This window comes from Epinephelus moara, chromosome 12 (assembly GCF_006386435.1).
Source record: "Epinephelus moara isolate mb chromosome 12, YSFRI_EMoa_1.0, whole genome shotgun sequence".
NCBI lineage: Eukaryota > Metazoa > Chordata > Actinopteri > Perciformes > Serranidae > Epinephelus > Epinephelus moara.
In genome coordinates this window covers 31,403,381-31,423,384 of record NC_065517.1, presented here as the reverse complement: position 1 = coordinate 31,423,384, position 20,004 = coordinate 31,403,381, and the positions used below count along the sequence as shown (strand labels likewise).

The window sequence follows — 20,004 nt, the reverse complement described above, 5'->3', positions numbered from 1 at the left end:
AACATCCTTACTTTGATTTTTTAGTTTGACCTATGTCCCATCCACTTACATAGAGGGGGCGGGGTTTATGACCTATACTGCAGCCAGCCACCAGGGGGCAATCGAAATGTTTTGGCTTCACTTTTAGGGAGCTGTTATGTCATCCGTCTTTACTATACAGTCTGTGGATTATACTAATGGTGACACAACTGATTATATGTATGTGTTTCTGTGCCTATACTTCACAGCGTGGCAGAGGTCCTGGAGAAACACGGCCTGCAGAAGCCCATCTCATATGTGAGGAACAGCCAGAACAGTGAAGAAGAAGCCCATCATCTAATGGTCAAGCTGTGCCGCCACACTGGCCGCAAGTAATTATAATAATAATGATATAACAACTTTATTTTTGTAGCACTTATCTAAATAAGGTTACAAATTGCTTCACAAAATGCATGAAAATAAAACAAAAAATATATATGCACGTCACACACTGAGCGAGCCGCCTGTTAATGACGCTGTGGGCTAATGGGCATTTAGCTACGTTTCAGATGATACGTCATGTTTGTAGTCGACCAATGAAGATGAGTTTACATATCACCTTGGGTTCGTCCTTCACCTTCTCAAAATGATCCCACACTTTGGATTTCCTGCCCGACATGTTATTAACTAGCCTGTGGAATAACCGCAGGTACCAGCCCTGGAAATTAACCTGACTCCTGTCTGACTGCTGAGTGTGGCCACTTCCTGTGTCTGTCCTTTCAAATTAAATTCCCACAGGGTCCAGTTATATAGGTTTTGATTAATTTTGACAAGGTGCAGCTCCAAACAGAGTTTCACTTTTGTTTGTCATCAGCGTAACAATACGAGATCGAGAGGTATGAACTTAGAAAGTCACAACACAGGGATGACCCCTACAAACACAAATGTCAGTATCAAGATCCCTTTAATGTAGTCAAAATGTATGTGTTCGTGTGTCCAGGAACCCTCCAGTGAGTGAGACGGTGTGGAGAGGGTTACTGCAGGACCTGCTTGACATGCAGCAGAACGTCTACACCTGTCTGAAACCTGAGACGTGTCACCAGGTAAAAAAAGCAGCAAAAGAAGATTACACGGAATAATTTGATTTGTGCTAAACATGCGTTGATTAAAAAAGTGAAACCTGTAATTAAAGGTGACAAGGTGTCTGAGTGCACATTTCGCTTGCTGTCTGACACTCTGGTCCATAATTCGCACGTTGAATATGCGTGTTTCCTGAACTACTGAATTCAGACTTCTACAGCTCTCGCTTAAACGCCACGTCTTCGCCTCTCCTCCCTGACTGCTGCAGGTCTTTGTCGAGTCCCTGCTGTGTTCCAGCCGCGTGGAGAACGTGCGCCTGGCAGGGCAGCTCATGCACTGCTCCAAGGTATATTAAACATGACTGGTGACTCCACTTCACCCTCGCACTGCCTGTTATGGTCTCAAAATATTCAAGCACCTGTAATGAATTCTAACGCCGCAGTCTCATTGATGTTTAAATGTTATGTTAATATTTCCAGGTCAGCCAGGACGTTCCTGTCAGCTTGACTTTCCGGGGTAAAGGTTACGCTATGAAGGTGGCCTACAACAACAGCCTGGAGTTGGTGTTGGCTGCTGCCAGAGAGTACTTCAACTCATCCACGACGCTGACGGACCCCTGCATGGGCCTGGCCAGGTGAGCAGGAAAATAAGGAGAGGTGTTTCTCTACTTATGAGAACTAGTATGAATTTTATGCCTCTTCACTGGCGATAGCTGTGGTTGTCGCTCTTTTCAGGTTGTCCGTCCATCTGTTCATCCCTCCATCTGTCCTATTCATGTGAACGCAATAAATGTGGCACAAATGTCCACTTGGACTCAAGAATGAACTAATTAGATTTTGGTGGTCATAGGTCAAAGTTGCTGTGACCTTGACTGTCTCATTCTCATGAACGCAATATCTCAAGATCACCTTCAGGGAATTTTTTTGAATTAGGCATAAATGTTAACTTAGATTCAACGATGAACTGGTAAGATTTTGGTCAAAAGTCAAGGTCACTGTGACCTTGCATCCGTCTCATTATCATGAACACGACATCTTAAGAACACTTTGAGGGAGTTTCTTCAAACTCTGCACAAATGTCCACTTGGACTCAAGAATAAACTGTCTGTCTCATTCTCTTGAATGTAATGCCTCAAAGGGATCACCTGTAGGGATATTTTTGAATTTGGGGTGGCAGTAGCTCAGTCCATAGGGACTTGGGTTGGGAACCGGAGGGTCGCCTGTTCAAGTCCCCGTCCGGACCAAAAATGTGGAGCGTGGACTGGTAGCTGGAGAGGTGCCAGTTCACCTCCTGGGCACTGCCAAGGTGCCCCTGAGCAAGGCACCGAACCCCCCAACTGCTCGGAGCGCCTGTCATGGGCAGCCCACTCTGACATCTCTCCATTTAGTGCATGTATAGGTCCAGTTTGTGCATGTGTGTGTTCGGACCTGTGTGTAATTGACAACAGAGTGTAAAATTGAATTTCCCCTCGGGGATTAATAAAGTATATAAAAAAAAAAAAAAAACTTGGATTCAATGATAAACTGATCAGTTTTTGGTGGTCAAAGGTCAAGGTTACTGTGACTGTGCATCCATCTTGTTTTCGTTAACACAGTATCTCAAGAACACGTAAAAGGTATTTTTTTCAAACTTGGCACAAATGTCCACTTGGACTCAATGATTAACTGATTCGATTTTGGTGGTCAAAGGTCAAGGTTGCTGTGACCTTGTCTGTCTCATTCTCGTAAACGCAATATCTCAAGATCACCTCAAGGGATTTTCTCAAATTTGGTACAACCGTCTTATTGGTTTCAACTATGGACTGGTGAGATTTTGGCAGGCAAAGGTCGATGCCACTGTGACCTTGCATTGGTCTCATTCTCCTAAACACATTATCTTAAGAAGGCCTTGGGGGAGTGATCTCAAATTTGGCACAAACGTTCACTTGGACTCAATAATGAACTGATTAGAATTTTGCGGTCAAAGATCAAGGTCACTGTGATCTTGCGTTTGTCTCGTTCTTGTGAACACATTATCTTGACTTGGAGTCCGAGGCCTCGCGGGAGTTTTAACTTGAATTTGGCACAAACATCCACTTGGACTCAAGAATTCCACTCTACAGTAATTTTACCTCACAGTACCTTGTATTTGCACTACCTCGATTGTTTAGTTTGTTTGTGTTATTGTGTGACTTTTGAAACCGAACGTCGCAACCACAACAGTACATGGGTTTATATGCACAGCATCATCATGCAGAAACTTACGTCAGCTCACATATAAAAATGTTTTTAGAAGGGCTTGGGAAAATGACATTTTGTCCCTAAAACATACACCAAAATTTGAATTTATGGTTATGAATACAAAAGGATCACGACTAGGATATTACACAATGATATAAAAACCTCAGAAAAACAAAAACATAATAGCGCTGCCCTTTCAGGGTCTATTTCAGAGAAAGGGTACGACTTCACATTTACCTTGGTACATCTCAGAGTAAAGATAAGTGTTTGACATGCAATAATAAGGTGAATTTGTAGGACAGATAAAATATCCAGCTAACCTTGTACCAACTTTTCCATGTCAGAGTGTTTGTATGCTGCCTTTGAGAGGCTGACCTTGCTCATTGTAGATGTAGGAGAAATGCCATTTATTTCTGTGTAGGTGGATGTATTTTTTTGGTCCTCGCATGACTGAACGCGCAGAAAAAATAAAATAATGGTGGCTGCTTTTATTTAATCTCCTATAGTACAATAGATTAGGTTCATTCTAAGTATAAGTATTTGTATGGGAGTGCATTTGTGTCTGTTGCTGCTCTCAGATCTCAGAAGGGGGCCGGTGGGTGTCTAACCTTACCGTCTGTTCCTAGTGGGGAAGTGGGACAGTAATTGGGTCGTCATTCATTTATAGTAACTAATGCAGAGGCCCCCCTCCACACGCTTGGACAACATCATCCATTGTAACACTCCCACTGTGTGCGCGTGTGCATCTGTGTGTGTGTGTGTGTGTGTGTGTGTGTGCGTGTGTGTGTGTGTGTGTGTTTGTGTTTGTGTGTGTGTGTGTTTTGGCTGCCTGCAAATTTGAGACATGAGACAGAAAGTAGTGTCTGAACTTGTGCATGTCGCTCCGAAATTAATAGTCCATACAGACGGGCTGCCTGTGTCCTTTAGATTAAAATAACTGCTCCACAGACACACATTCTATCCTCTGTACTAAATGCCAAAGACACACACACACACACACACACACACACAAACACACACAAACACACACACACGCTTGGACAGATAACCGCACCTGCCGGCGTCCTGAAAGGATGCGGTCAGTGGCGCCAGCCAAGAGTTTACACAAGGACAAAAAGATTCCTCCTAAAATAACATGGGAATCCCCCTCTTACTACTAAAGTGATCGGGACAGACAGAAGAGAAGCACAGAAAGGTTAGGTCAAAGCTACAATGATGTTTTTTTTTTTATAAATTGTTTTAACATATATAACAAACAACAATCAAAATAATACTCAACAATTCCCCCTTTCCCCCACTTCTGGCAGCAAGCAGTCCAAATTAATTGGCCTTTGTAGATCAGCTGACAAAGAAAAGTAAATTGATTAAGTGGAAAAAAATCAATCAATAAATAAATAAAATGAAATAAAATAAAATAAAATTAAAATAATAATACATAAATTACATAAAATAAAAAGGAGAAAGAAAAAAATCTATTAAATGAAAGATAAAAAATATCAGAAATTGTATATAGGGACTATGACCCTAAAGCTGCAATTATTAATATTTTTACATTACCAATAAGTCAAATGAATACATGTAATATGAAAAGCATAGTGCATAGTGACAAACCTACTGAGAATTATCACCAGCACTCCTCTCTCGCTTTAGGGTCTTTCAGCTCATTATTTTGATTTAAAAGCCCACAGCTTTAGTGTTTTACTTGATTTTAAAAAAGCTCTAAAAAATTCACCTGCTCAGCACTTACTGGTTGACAGACAAAACTGGCAACTACTGGGTGAACATAGTGGAACATTTAGTGTCTAAAGAGTCAGATGTTTCCTTCAGGAGTGGGTGGAGACCAAAATATATAGCGTATATGTTAAATGGCCAAAAAATCTGTCTATGCAGGTTTAAGGTTTTGACAACTGTTGAAGAAATACTTCAACCCCCCCCCAAATGACCATTTATATATCACTCACTCACACTGTGTTATATTTAATTTCTAATAAAAACTTCTCACATGCCTGCAATGAACGAAGAATCCAAAAAACAGAGAAAATTCTTAATATACTGAAGTCATAACAACAGCAAAACTACACTGAAACATCTGTTTACAAATTATCTCACAACTCTTGCTGTGTACAATCCAAGTTTCATTTAATCAGTCATATGCTCAGTACGTCTCAGACAGACAGTCCTTTCTGACGAGGAAATGAATTAAAAGTGAAACTTATCCATGCTCTTCTCAAAGCCAGACTCCATTATTATCATGTTTTCTGGGCATACCCAAAAATAAAACCATATTGACAAGAGATTGCAGCTGAGATTCATAAGATAATTGGGATGGATTTAGTCGACTCATTTGTCACATTATGCTGAGGAAAAATATTTGAAACTGTTCCACACAAAGATGAATATTTATTAAAGACACTTTTGGCAAGTACCAGGAAAGCCATAACTCGCAAATGGTTGCAAGTTGATCCTCTAACACTGGCCCAGTGGCTGGGGATTATAAACGAAATATACTGTATGGAAAGACTTATTTTAAAGCTTGAGATGGAAAAATGTTCAAACTACTGGGAGGAATGGATTGTGTATAAATGCCTTTGAGAAAGGTGTGACACTGTATGCCAGGATGTAAGTGACAGATGTACTGTGATTTGACCTTGTAACACCCATGATGACCTTGTGTTCTTTGTTTCTTGAATAAAAAAAGAGTCACAAAACAAAAAGAGCCACACTCCATTGGCAAAAACTGTAATTTTACCTTGCTGAACACAGGCGCTGCTGATCTACCACTGCCTCGGTCAGTTAGTTTGTTTGTATTATTGTGTGACTTTGGTATTTTAAAGGGTTAGTTCAGATTCACCAAAGTCACACAATAACATAAACAAACTAACTGATCAAGGCAGTGGTAGACCAACAACTCCCATGTTCAGTGAGGCAAAATTAGTGTTTTTGTAAATGGAGTCTGGCTTTTAAAGGAAATGGCCTCTTTAGAATGAAAATACAGACAGTACTTACTGACCCTCATGCCGACAAGAAGTCCAGTGTAGTTTTTTAATCCACAAAACTCGCTCGGGGTATCGGAGGATAACAGCTAGCCGGAATAACAGCTACACTTGAAGTGCATGGAACCCACATTTTGAAAATGTAATAAAACTCCGCTAATGCATCTCAAAAACGTCAGAACGGCTTGTCCGTCGTAATCCAAGTGCCCCGAAGCCGCGCAATGCAAAATTGACTTGAATAGACGTAATTTACTCCACTTTTATAGCATAGAGTGCTGTGTTTACATGGCAACTCGCACGAGACTTGAGAACTAGCACCACCACTTGCCATCCACTAGTCTTGCGCGCGTCTAGCTGTTATCCTCCGATACCCCGAACAAGTTTTATGGATTAAATAACTACACTGGACTTCTTGTCAGCATGAGGGTGAGTAAGTACTGTCTGTATTTTCATTCTAAAGTGGCCATTTCCTTTAAAAGATCAAATATAAGTTTAATTTTTATTTCAGTCTCCCATCAGAAAGGGCTGTACTGGATAAATGAGACTTAAGTTATACTACATGAGTTGTGTAAGAGTTTGTATACTAAACTCAGACACCTATGAGTGTCCAGTTTTTGGATTCTTCGTTCACTGGAGGCATGCGAGGAAAAAGTCAACAATTTCAACTTAGCTCAAAGTGAATAATTAATACACAAATGGTCAGTTGGGGGAGAAATATCCATATAATTACTGAAATATAGTTACAGTCCTTCCTTACAGAGTTAGATAAGGTACTTCTCCATCTAGTTGGTCCCAGGTAGATCGACCCACATGTCATTATCAGAACTGGAAAAGGTCAATTCAGCATGCCAAATATTTACTTTTCATCGTCGTCGCAGTAAAACTTAATGGTCTCAAATTTGAAGAAATGTGTTTTCCAACTTTCTGCCCCGTCATCTATGTTGTTTAAGCTTCAGGCCAGAGTCAGCGTTATCCTTTCATTTCTATTCTAGATATATGTACAAGTTTTTTGAAATGTCTTTGGTGTAGCTTTTTAAAACTTGCAGGTGCTCTGGTGAGAAAGAGGCACATATTTCAACAACCATTATGCAGACAGAAAATGGAAAGATGTCAGAAATAAGCCCAAGAGGGGTGATTCATTTTGTTGCTGGTTTTCTCTCTCGTATTTGAGAAAGCTCATCTCGCAAGACCTTGTTTGAGCAGGAGAGAGCTGGAGCGGAAATGACACAGAAATGAAGATAGAGAATGAATGATTGCGTCAGTATGCTGCCGCCACTGCTGGTGCTGGATGTGCTCGCACACCGCTCGGCTTGGTCAAAAGAAGGGCAAGGTCTCTACTACGGTGTTGCATTGATAGCTGCTATACAAACGTTAACTTGTGTCCTCCCGTGTGTGTGTGTTTAACAGGAAGTAGTTATCTGCAAATTACAGAGTGCTTGCTGCAAAGCATATCGTGACTCTTGAAACTGAAAAAGATCCCCCCCCCCCCCCCCCCCCCCCCCCCAATCATCTTTTCTAAGGCGGTCTCCACACACAAACACACACACGCCTGCAGACACTTCACAGCACAAGTACATAATCAACATGCCCTCTTTCTGTCTCTCATTCGCCCATCCGCGGCCCTTTCCTCTGCTCTCGTTTGCCAGGACAAACCTCTTGTTCCTGGCAAGAACGTTAGCCGCGCTCAAAGAGTGGGAAGCTGCTGAGAGTGTTTTGCTGAGCGTGTGTACTCCAGTCTGTTAACTATCGATTCAACCTGTTTTTGAGAATGTATGTTTTGGGTTGCTTTCATTACGCTGATAGGGATACTGAAACGCCTCCTCGTCTCTGATGGTTTTTCACACACTTCGAGGGTTAAACAAAACTGTGTGCGTTTCTTAATTTAACACTCCAAGGACAAGTTTCCTCTTCTGTACTTAACCGACACTGACGTCAGAGCTCCTCTCTAAGCTGTTGTTTTATATGGGATTTATTTATTTGTAAATTAATCATTTAGTTATTTTTCCCTCTCCTCTCTCAATCTTTGCCTTATTTTGCTTTGCTGTATAATAACGTGATGAAAAAACAAACAAACAAGAAAATAAGAGAGCATACTGGCATCTTAAGCAGGCGCACACACACTCACACACTCCGTGTACTGTTACATATGCTAAGTGATGTGCTACATAATCCTATTAAGGGTAATGAGTGTGGATTGTGTTGGAAGAGAAAACTCCCCAGTTGTAGATCCGTCAAATGAGTCTAGACTTTGTAAACAAATCCATTCGAGCAGTCTCACCATGTTTCTGGTCACGACGTGGAAACTTCACAAACTTCAGATTTAATAAGCAATTTCTGCTGCAACTTTGAAAGTGTGTACCTGAATAAGTAAAACTCATTTAGTCCTTCCCGCGAAGTTTGTAATGCAATCAAAACTGTTGCTGCTGCTTTACAATCACTCTCTGCAAACTATCAGATTAAATGTAAGTGACTGTTAGTGTTTAGTTTAAAGTTAATTCCTCCAATGTGGAAAACAGTAAGTGATTGTAATGGCTTTTAGTTTCACCTTGTTCTTTGATAATTAAAGGAATAGTTCAACATTTATTGCTTTCTGGCAGAGAGCCTTTCCTTTCCTTTATGCGTCATCCGTTTGGGATGTTATCAGCCCATTAAATGGCCGTTATCTGTGGTTATAATCCTCATAAATACAAGTCAGTAGGGGCCTGCTACACCTACTGGTCGGTTCAGAAGGCTGTTGCCAGCTGAGGTGCCAAAACACATGGTTAGCTGTAGGAAAAGACCACAGTTTGGCATGAATATTGCTTTCACATGGGACTTGAACTTTAGAGTCCTGGGTGAAAAGTCATGTGTTTGACCCATCTACCACCCTGCCCTCCATTTGAATTTTCTCACACCTGGGATAAAATACCAAGAAAGCCCTTTATGCCAGAAAGTTTCATTTAATGGGCTGATAATGGTCTTTTCAACCAAGTAATGGGTGTGACAGACCCCTACCATATCTAGCATGCTTATCAACACTGATATCGGCCATTTAAAGCCCTGATAACGGCCAAATAGGCTGGATATTTAGCTATATACAGTTAGCCTAGCTTAGCACAAAGACTGGAAATGGGGGACAATGCTAGCCTGGCTCTAATTGAAGCTAATTAATTAGTTAAGTAAATAACATGTCATTTAGTTTGTTAAAAAAAGGACAACTTGCAGTTTGGGGGGTTATGTGCCAAACTATTTCTTGACTATGAACAGTAACTTCCCAGAATGTCCAATGGTTGCTTGGCAACTGCTCATGACCACATCGTAAGAACATCAGCTGGTGTGTATCTACATATAGGACTTCCTCCTCTGAGTCCCCAGAGGTTATCTGATTGATTACTCATGTGACAGATTAATGTAGCTGATTGATTTTCACGTGTTGCTGTTTTAACTGGTTGTTGTCTTCATCAGGGCGTGTCTCCAGCTGATCACCGACTGTCCTCTGACCATCCAGGAGGAGCTGGACCTCATCAGCGCCCTCAGCCAGCTGGAAGACTTCAGCGTCAGCATCCTGCCACTGCAAGGTATCATACAGTGTTTACGTCTGCATCTGGGGAGTAAATGTGCTCAATTAGCCCCAAGTGTGTTTGGATTTGTTTTCTGTGCTGCGTCTGTTCATTCAAGTGTTCTTAATATAAACTCAAATATGTAGAGGATGTAAGGACGTCGTCCCCCACCTCCCTCACCCATGTACCATCCAGCCTGTCTCCCTCCCTGCTGTCAGCTCCTCCATCCCTCCGTATGTCACTCCTTCTTGCCACTATATCTAAATATATGGTTATTTATGGATCAACTGTTGTGCAAACAACATCTGCCTGATGGCCTAATTAGGATTGAAGTGTTTGGTCTCTGCGTGTGTGCTCTCTCCTACATGCACACACACAGGCTCATACACACGTCCTTTTTTTAGATTTCCGCTCCATCTGTAAACCGGACCGATCAGTATTCACCTCCACACTCTTCCCTTCTCTTTTTCCTGGCTCCACATCGGCACCCCATCGCAGCAGTTTCCAGACGTGGCTCTCTGTTAAAGAAAACTGTGGAGCCAGAATGAACCAGCTTGGCCCCTCATCGCCTCACCCCTGAACCGAGGTGTTGTTTGCCTCCCAGGCCCGTGCTCCCTTCCCCCTTTTGCCCTCATCAAACTGAGCTGCCAGCTTTAAACCACTGTGACAGAGAGAGCCATAAACTGCCAACGCTCTCTCCCTCTTCCGTCTTCCTCTCTTTCTGCATCACTTATTCCTTAGTTCTTCTTTTCCACTCCTTTTTGCTCCCTTACTCCTCTTTCTCCTCTTTCTCCTCACTCTCTGCTGTCTGTTTGCATCATTTTTTCACTGCCCAGTGAGAACAGCATGGTACCGTTCTCCTGAATGTAGCATCTCAAGAACACCTTGATGGAATTTCTTTAAATTTGGCACCAACATCCAGTTGGACCCAACAATGAACTGATTAGATTTTAGTGGATTTTTAAAAAAAAATTTGGCACAAATGTTCACTTGGACTCAAAGATGAACCGACATTTTTTGTCGGCCAAGGTCACTGTGACCCTGTCCATTGCATTCTCGTGAACGTGATATCTCAAGAATGCCTTGGGAGAATTTCTGTATACGCAGCACAAATGTCCACTTGGAATCAAGAATAGAGTGATTAGAATTTGGTGGTCAAAGGTCAAGGTCAATGTGGCCTCACAAAACATGTTTTGGCCGTAACTCAAGAATTCATGCTCATTATGACATCATTTCACACAGTCTAGTCTAATGGAACGAAATGGTTAAGTGATTTTATATCCAAAATCTCAAAGGTCAGCTTCACTGTGAATTCGTAATGTAGTTGAATGTAATTCATAATTGAAATCAAATCTGGCACAAACCCCTCGAACTCAACGATAACCTGGTAGATTTTAGTGGTTATAGGTCAAAGGTCATGGTCACTGTGACTTTGTCTCATTATCGTGAACGTGATACCTAAAGAAAACATCAAGGGAATTTTTTTCAAATTTGGCACAAACATTGACTTGGACTCAAAGATGAACTGATAAGTTTTTGTTGGTCAAAGGTCAAGGTCATTGTGAACCCATCCGTTGCACCCTTTGAACATGAAATCTCAAAAATGCCTTGATGGAATTTCTTAAAATTTGGCACAAATGTCCACTTGGACTCAAGAATAAAAGGATTAGATTTTGGTGGTGACAGGTCAGAAGTTAAGGTCACTGTGACCTTGTCAGTCTCATTCTTATAAACGTGATATCTCAAGATCACTTTGAGGGAATTTCTTCCTATTTGGCACAAATGTCCACTTGGACTCAACAATGAACTGAATAGAATTTGGTGGTCAAGGTCAAGATTGATGTGACCTCACATAACATGTTTTTGGCCATAAGTCAAGAATTTCCATGCTAATTATGACAAAATTCCACACAGATGTCTAATGGAATGAAATGATGAATGATTCATAATGTTTTGCAAAAACACTTTTGTGGCCCTTGCGTCAACTCAGAAACAGGAACAGCTCCCTAACTCCTCTTTCTCCTCACTTCCTGCCATCTACTCACATTTTTTTTCACTGACCACTTAACCTTTCCTGTGAGACTACGTGAGACGAGGACAGACGCAAGTCTGAAAAGAAATGTGATAGGGAACAAACAGGAAGCAAGAATGAATGAAAGAGAGGTGTAGTAAAAGGAAAACTCTTCAAATATTACTCTTTTGTGCTATGTGAGTATTGTACCAGTGATTATTGTATAAAGCCTGTTTTCAAAGTTCAGGCTCCATAGCTCTGTATTGCCTGCGGTGCCCTCTCACAATCTTTTGCAGCGACTCAAGGACACACATACTGTCCACATAAAATGCACTTATCTTTCTCTTCCACTTAAGTAAAAGCCATATTCCTGTAAGTTGGCACAGTCACAGATAAACACGCACAAGTATGAAGTGAAAGGATTTGAGCATAGGTAATCCATCTTACCCAGCCCCCGACAGCGCCTTAGGCGATGCTTCATACACACCACCCTCCCCAAAATTCCCTCTAGGCCTCGCCCAAAGTGATACCAAGCCATAAAGATCCTCAGCAGGGTGCAGAGACAGCATGGAGGCCTGTGGAGGCACTAAACATGCTATTTCTCACGTTTTCAGAATGAAAATATGGAAATGGATTTTTGGGAGTTTCTGTATCTTGAACTTAAATTGTGAGAAAGTTGAAGACCTCCCGAAAAGTTCACTGCAATGCTGTTTACTGGGAAAGCATTGATATGCACCAAGTTATCAGCCAAAGTACATAAATATTGTTAATGTCAAACAATAATCAATGAATCTCCAGGAATACATTCACACTGTGGAATTCCTGGACTCAAACAACAAAATCATGGATGCCACATCAAACAGAAACAAAATGTTTTCCTTGTACAGGGTTACAGGTAACAGTGGACTATGGTTGACAAGATTAGATAAGGTTCTGATATTTGCTTCAAAATGGAGCTGGACCAATAAGTCTGCAGGCTGGTAATATCAGCTGAAGTTGCCTTTTCTGTATCAGCAGGTAAAGATGCAAGACAAAATTGTAATACTTTATTGTTCTTTTAGGCTGCATGCTTATTTGAATCTGACTGTTATTGTACATAATTCAACTTTGATATACTGTACACGGATCAGCCACCACATTAAAACCACTGACAGGTGAAGTGAATAACTGATTGTTGTTACAATGCAGTGTGTTGCTGGGAAATCTTGGGTCCTGTCATTCATGTGTGCCACTTGACAACACCCAAGGTTTCCTAGTGGAACAGCAGAACACCCACTTAAACACCATTGCAGAGCAAGTATGCCCCCTCATGGCAATAGCAGTGACCCCCCCAGCAGGACAGTGCGCCATGCCACACTATGATAAACTCCTCAGGAATGGTTTAAGGAACATGACCGAGAGCTCAAAGCTTCATCCTGGCCTTCAAATTTCCTAGATCCCAATCTGATCGGGCATTTGTGGGTGCCTCGACAGGTCAGAGCCAAGTGTGGTCCATGCTGGGGCCTTTGTCCTGTTGAGGCATGAACATAGGACTTCTGGGGGTGTCCTGTAGTGTCTGGCACCAGGGTGTTGGCGGCAGATCTTTTGAGTCCTGTGGGTTGTGCGGTGGGATAGTGACACATTCCACGCATGCCTGATCAGATTGGGATCTGGGGAATTTGGAGGCCAGGTTGGTGGCTTAAAGTCTTGTCCTGTTGGGGGGGGAGGCATTGCCACTGGGAAGTGCTGTTGCCATGAGGGGGCGTACTTGGTCTACAATGGTGTTTGGGGTAGGGTGGTTCTTGTCAAGTAGCAGCCACATAAATGCCAGGACCCAAGTTTTCCCAGCAGAACATTGCGTTGTAACGACATGATCATTGTTATTTACTTAAACTGTCGGTGTTTTCTTACGCTGTGGCCGGAGGCATTTTTGTTTTGGGTTGTCCGTCCATCCCATTCGCGTGAATGGGGTATCTTAAGAACATTTTGAGGAAATTTCTTTGAATTGGGCACAAACGTCTGCTTAGATTCAACAATGAACTGATTACATTTTGGTAGTCTACAGTCAAGTCACTGTGACCTTGTGTCCATCCCATTCTCCTGAACACAATATCCCAGGAACAAGTTGAGGGAATTTCTTTAAATTGGGCACAAACGTCCACTTGGACTCTATTAGTAACTGATTAGACTTTGGTGGTCAAAGAACAAGGTCACTGTGACCCCACAAAACAAGCCATAATTTCACAAAATTTCCCACAAATGTCTGATAGGATAAAATGATGAAGTGATGACTTTCCATGTCCAGAAAGTCAAAGGTCAACTTCACTTTGACATCAATAAAGTTCTGCAAAAACACTTTTCTGGCCGTTACTCAATATTATGGCCAACTCAGGAACAGAAGGGGAGACATTTGGCCAGATACTGAATTGGTGACATTAATCTTGGGTGTCCTCCTTGAAACTGTACTGATTGAAAAGATCTGCTGTGCTGCCGAATTGGAGATATGTGTGAAGCATCAGTCTTTTCAAAGATATAGATGTACACTGTAACTGCAACTTGACTGGATCGCAGACGCATACAACCCCGAGGCTGTAATTCTGGTTTTAATGTTTTGGGCTGCAACTAATGATAATTTTCATTCTCATTTAATGAACTCACATCTTCTTGAGTATCTGGTGTATAAAATGTCAGCAATTAGTGAAAAATTACCATCACAGTTTCTCAGAGTCCAAGGTCACGTTGTCTCGTCTGACCAGTAGTCCAAAATTCAAAAATATTCAGTTTGCAGTGATATGAAAAAGAGAAAAGAAGCAAATCTGAAGCAGTTTTTTACTTAAAAAACTACAAAAATAGTTAATTGATGTTTCATAATGTTCTCAAAATGTCATCAAAATATCTTTGCGGCTTTTTAATTAGATATCTACTTATGTTTGCCATTCAAAAATGTGTTAGATTGGATTTACATTCACTTTTACCGACACTGATAATGACCAGAATTTTTATATTATGTGATAAAGCAAAACAAAACAAAAAAAACCAAAACACCCTGAACATCTATCATCATTAATATCAGTCAATGAATAATCAGGGTTGGGCTTTACTTTCACAGACTATACTGCATGTCATTATACTGCAGGCATCCCGACAGCTGCTGCATCCATCATTTACGCTGCATCATTTGTATCATCAGCTGCAACTTTTCCAGATTGAATACAGTAATTAGCAAAACATGTCTGACACCCCTCCTCCTCTGCCTTCCTTCTCTCCCTCCCAGTGCGCCTGCGATCAGACCGTCTGTCTCTCATAAAGGAGTGCATCGCCCACTGCACCACGGCCTACAAGCAGTCCACTACCCTGCTTAATCTGGCCTCGCTTCTCAGAGTGGCAGGTACGTAGAGACACACTGACACAGACGCTGCTGACCTCATCGCAGCACATTTCTTCTCTTTTGTTTTGGGTTTTATTATAGGGACGAGGGAGAACGTTCAATAAATATTCACTGAACAAGACTCTTCTTTGGTGGCAGTTTCATGACAAAGCTCATGAGATTAAGTGAGAAAGGACCGCCCACATGAGGCACATAGACGCGTCCTAGCAGCATGCGTGGGTACTTTCAGCGAGCGCACTGACAGTTCTCACACAAGAGGGAAATTCATCTTCATGAGCGGTGTTACAGCTCGCAAGCAAAAATCCATACTTGAACACACACACACACACACACAGATATCCTAAAGGAGCAAGAAAATTTCATTCCCCAGACATGTCACTTTCTGTGCTCTCTAATCCTTTTTTTTCCTGCGCCAAAGTTTCATGTTGTTAGGACAGTCAGCAGTTCAGCTCTAGGCCTTGGGCTCAATCCCAATTCACCCCCTGCCTCTACCACTAAACCTTTACCCCCCCGGTTTGCGTAGTCATGTTTAGGGTTTAGGGCCTTTGCATTTTACACAAAACCAAGCAATGGCGGCATCATGCTGCTCCAGTTTGTGATTTTAGACGGAATGCCGGCATCGCAGAAGAGGTGTGGTGGGCTAGACATGTAGCACAATAGTGTCAGCCTCTAGTGTGACATATAACATACATGTTGGCACTTCATAATCAATAACAATGGCAACATGGCATTAACAATTATTTATCATCTCTGTTATATGGGAGCTGATCTCATCCTCTGCTTGGAGGGTAAGGAGCTACTGGACCTCATTGTTTTCGGACATTTTTCGGCCAATGTTCTTATTTGAGTTAGCTGCTAACTGCTATCATTGGCTTTTTAAATCTCCCAGCAGAAGGTTGCACACAGTACACTTTTTCTCAATGTTACACCAGTCCTGTCCATCGTCCAATCCTGCCGGTTGTCCCTTTTCCACAGACATTGTTTCAGTGCTATTACTACCTCCATTGCTGGCATTAAGGCAAGGCAACTCTGTCCCCCAGTTCTGTGATAGTACCTTTTATAGAGAACAACGAGGCGGCATAATGGCGTGAGATTCCCACCTTGAAGGGGCAATGCAAATGGGGCTATTGTGTAATGTTATTTTAATGTATTATGTTGCTTTCCCCCCCTTTGATGGCATATGTGGCCTATAATTTAACTGAAATCCATGCTGCACTTTTTACCTCTCTTCCAATCTGGAAATCCATCGGTAAAAAAAAAAGAAATAAATACATTTTTTCTTCCTTTACCTCTGGAGGCACTGCCCGGTAGTTTTTCGACTAACAGAAGTGCAGGGGCCTCAGGGATTGCTCACCCCCTTCACTTTCGGTGGTGCCCCCAGTGTTACACTCCTACCTGCAACTCGAACCAAACGGTGGTAAAAACGTTGCTGCTAATGCCCTTCTTTTCCTGTCGTGAGGAGTAGAAGATGTGCTGGTGGATGCACAACGCTTGTAAGTTATGCTGTTGTCCATGTTTTTCATGTTGACGAGACAATGTTTTGCGTGGCGCGGTCGCCATAGACGCGGAGCTTGCTGTTTCTGTAGGTACACATTTCCTGGGGACACCTGCACGTCTCGGCCCCGCCCCCTCCATTGTGATTGGCTAAAGCGCAGCATTGTTCAACCTCAAAGACCCCCCCACCCCCCTGTAGTCGTCTTTCATACAGGGCTGCCGACAGATTCTACAATGTAAATTGCAGAATCTGTCTTGAGAGATTACCTCTCTTCTAACATCAGTGCAGACGGGCAGGGTAGGAGCAAATGTTACACATTAGCCTACAAAGCAGAGAAGCACCGCTAATGAAGTAGTGTTCTTTTATGTTTGATGACTTGTTTGACTGATGGATAGCACGAAACTTAAGTTGTGAATACATTTGTGAGCATCCCTGCTTTTCTGTCTCGATTAGATAAATAAAATGTCATTGTGATTATACCATTATTATTCTAGATGCATCTATGACATATCAATGTCTTGAAGACTTGTCCCATTCATTAGGGGAAGATGTTAACCACTACCTCTTGTAACTGTTCCAAGGGGCAAAGGCGGACTTGAAAATGAGGGACAGGGGTAAAAAGAAGAAATGGTATTGAGCCTTGCTTGAACTTATATCTGTATACCAAGATTTGCAAGGATTTCTTTGTGAACAGGATAGATGGATAAATGTTGTTTCTGAATGGCAGTCCATTCATAAATACCACCTCAAATAATACTTGTTATCTTTATCTGTCTGACCTCATTTTAACCCAAATCTCAGTTACCATTCTTCAAAGCTGATGAAGTTTTATAGACGATATTAAATCCTGAGAATGTTACATCATCGATGTAAAAAATTCAGAGTTCATGTGTTTGTTGTACCTACAATCGAGGCGCCCACTGTTCGGCCTCTTTGAAGCTCTGCTTGTTGCCTGAGAGAAAAGCATCGATCCTTAAACCACCTTTAAAGCTGACAGGAACCCCTTTTATACCTTGCATTTAAATGCAGTTTGGGTGATTGAATAGTGCTTGACCACATGAAAGTACAGGTGTAAATGCACCCAGAACCCAGTGTGATCCGATCAGCCAAACCGCCTTTGGAGGTGATGAGTGACATCATGTGATATCACAACTATACTGTATAAAGGTAGAGAGTGCTTTTAAAGTGCCATTACAGTCATTCCTCAGCTGCAGTGACGGTACAGAGACACCATAAGCGCAGATGTCAAAGACCCCAGACACTGACTTAGACTGGGCTGGTTTGAGAGTGGGGCTTAAAGAGACAGGCGCTAAAACAGAGAGTGACAGACACAGGTACATACAGGTATATTCAGGCAGACCTTCAAAAGAAAAATAATCCATCCATACATCCATTTTCATCCGCTTATTCGGGGAGGCCAGCAGGTATAGCAGATATAGAGGATATAGATACAGATATAGCATGCCAAGCAAAGCACCCCAGACGTCCCTCTCCCCAGCAACACTTTCCAGCCCCCCCTGGGAGACCCTGTGATGTTCCCAGGCCAAATGAGATATGTAATCCCACCAGCGTGTTCTGGGTCTGCCCCAGGGCCTCCTACCAGTGATATGTGCCTGGAACATCTCCAGCAGGAGGCACCCAGGAGGCATCCTGATCAGAAGCCCGAACCACCTCTACTGACCCGTTTCGACATGAAGGAGCAGCGACTCTACTCTGAGCTTCCTCCGGATGTCCAAGCTCCTTACCCTATCTCTAAGGCTGAGCCCAGCCACCCCATGGAGGAAACTCTCTTTGGCCACTATGATCCGCGATCTCATTCTTTCGGTCACTACCCAGAGCTTATGACCATAGGTGAGGGTTGGGACGTAGATGGACCAGTAAATTGAAAGCTTTGCCGTCTGGCTCAGCTCCCTCTTCACCTACTGTCCAGCGTAGCAACCGCATCACTGCAGAAGCCGCACCAAACCACCGATCCATCTAACGCTCCATTCTACCCTCACTCGTGAAAAAGACCCCGAGATACTTGGACTCAGATTTGGAGGTGCTGACTCTCATCCCGACTGCTTGACACTCAAACCGCCCCAGTGCCTGCTGGAGGTCATGGTGTGAGGAAGGATCACATCATCTGCAAAAAGCAGCGATGCAGTTCTGAGGTCACTAAACTGGACCCCTTCCTCCCCCCAGCTGCGCCTTAACATCCTGTCCATGAATATCACAAACAGGATCAGAGACAAGGGACAACCCTGGCGGAGGCCAATACCCGCAGAGAATGTGTTTGACTTTATGCCGAGTATGTGGACGCAGCTCTCACTTTGGTCATACACAGACCAGGTGACTCTCAGCAGTGACCCTGGTACCCCGTAGTCCCCGTAGTCCCGCAGTACCCTCCCGCAGGACTCCCTGAGGGACACAGTTGTAAGTTTTCTCCCACAACCCCTCCAGCAGCCTCGCAGGGGTAAAGAGCTGGTCCACTGTTCCACAGCCAGGACGGAATCCGCATTGCTCCTCCTGAATCTGAGGAAGAATGAATAATGTAAGGCATGTAAACATGTTCTAGTTAAACCAAAAAATACTAGTATGAATCTGAAATTGAGCATAATACGGGACCTTTAAAGTCAGTGTTTCTCTTTTCCTCTCTTTCGACTCTCGTCTTTCCTTGCCTGCTTTGGTCTTTCTTTCCATCCTCTCATGTTCACTTTCTGTAGGAGTTACTGTAAGCTGAGCTCTCGACCAGAAACATGTTTACACCATTGTGCTTGTGGTAATTCCAAATGGGATGCTTCCATATTTAGTTTTTTTTTTGTTTTTTGTTTTTTCATAAGGGGTTTTCATGTTTTTGTGTGAGCTTTCATATTTCCCATTTGGGATTACAAACTGTGGAACGGTATCACTGTGAGCACACACTGCCATTAAGAGATGAGTCAACACATGAAACGTGAGTGATGTTGGCTGATTCTGAATTCCTAGTTAAAATTCATGAAGTATTTAGTCTGTATATTTGGACCTCTCCAAACACCCCTCCTACCCACCATCACCATCACATGAAACTGACATGTGGGAAAGTTTAAGATGTCAGCCTGTTACTTCTTGCGCTCCAGAATGACACAAACATCTCTGTCTTTCTCTCTCTCTGTGTCTCCATGTTTGTTTTATGTGTCGTCGCTTCAAGAATACCAGCTCCTCTCTCTGTCTGTCTCTCCGTATGCGTTGCTTTCCTCTCTCTTCTGTCCTCCGTCTCTTAACTCGTAGCTTGTCTTCTCTCTCTGAGGCCTGTCACTAGCTAAAGGAAACCTGCTAACCGGCCTTGTGGCATTTTGGTGTCTGTGCCGCTCACACTGAGTC

At 42.6% G+C, this 20,004-nt stretch overlaps 1 protein-coding gene across 1 annotated transcript in view; it reads left to right on the top strand.

Moving 5' to 3' along the window:
• The window catches only part of nbas (NBAS subunit of NRZ tethering complex), a 281,527-nt gene that overhangs the window by 88,677 nt on the left and 172,846 nt on the right, over positions 1-20,004 (top strand). The window contains exons 28-33 of the mRNA XM_050057998.1: positions 228-350; positions 959-1,061; positions 1,307-1,384; positions 1,518-1,672; positions 9,695-9,807; positions 15,054-15,167. Of these exons, the coding sequence (XP_049913955.1) occupies positions 228-350; positions 959-1,061; positions 1,307-1,384; positions 1,518-1,672; positions 9,695-9,807; positions 15,054-15,167 (686 nt within the window). The remainder of the gene's footprint in view (positions 1-227; positions 351-958; positions 1,062-1,306; positions 1,385-1,517; positions 1,673-9,694; positions 9,808-15,053; positions 15,168-20,004) is intronic.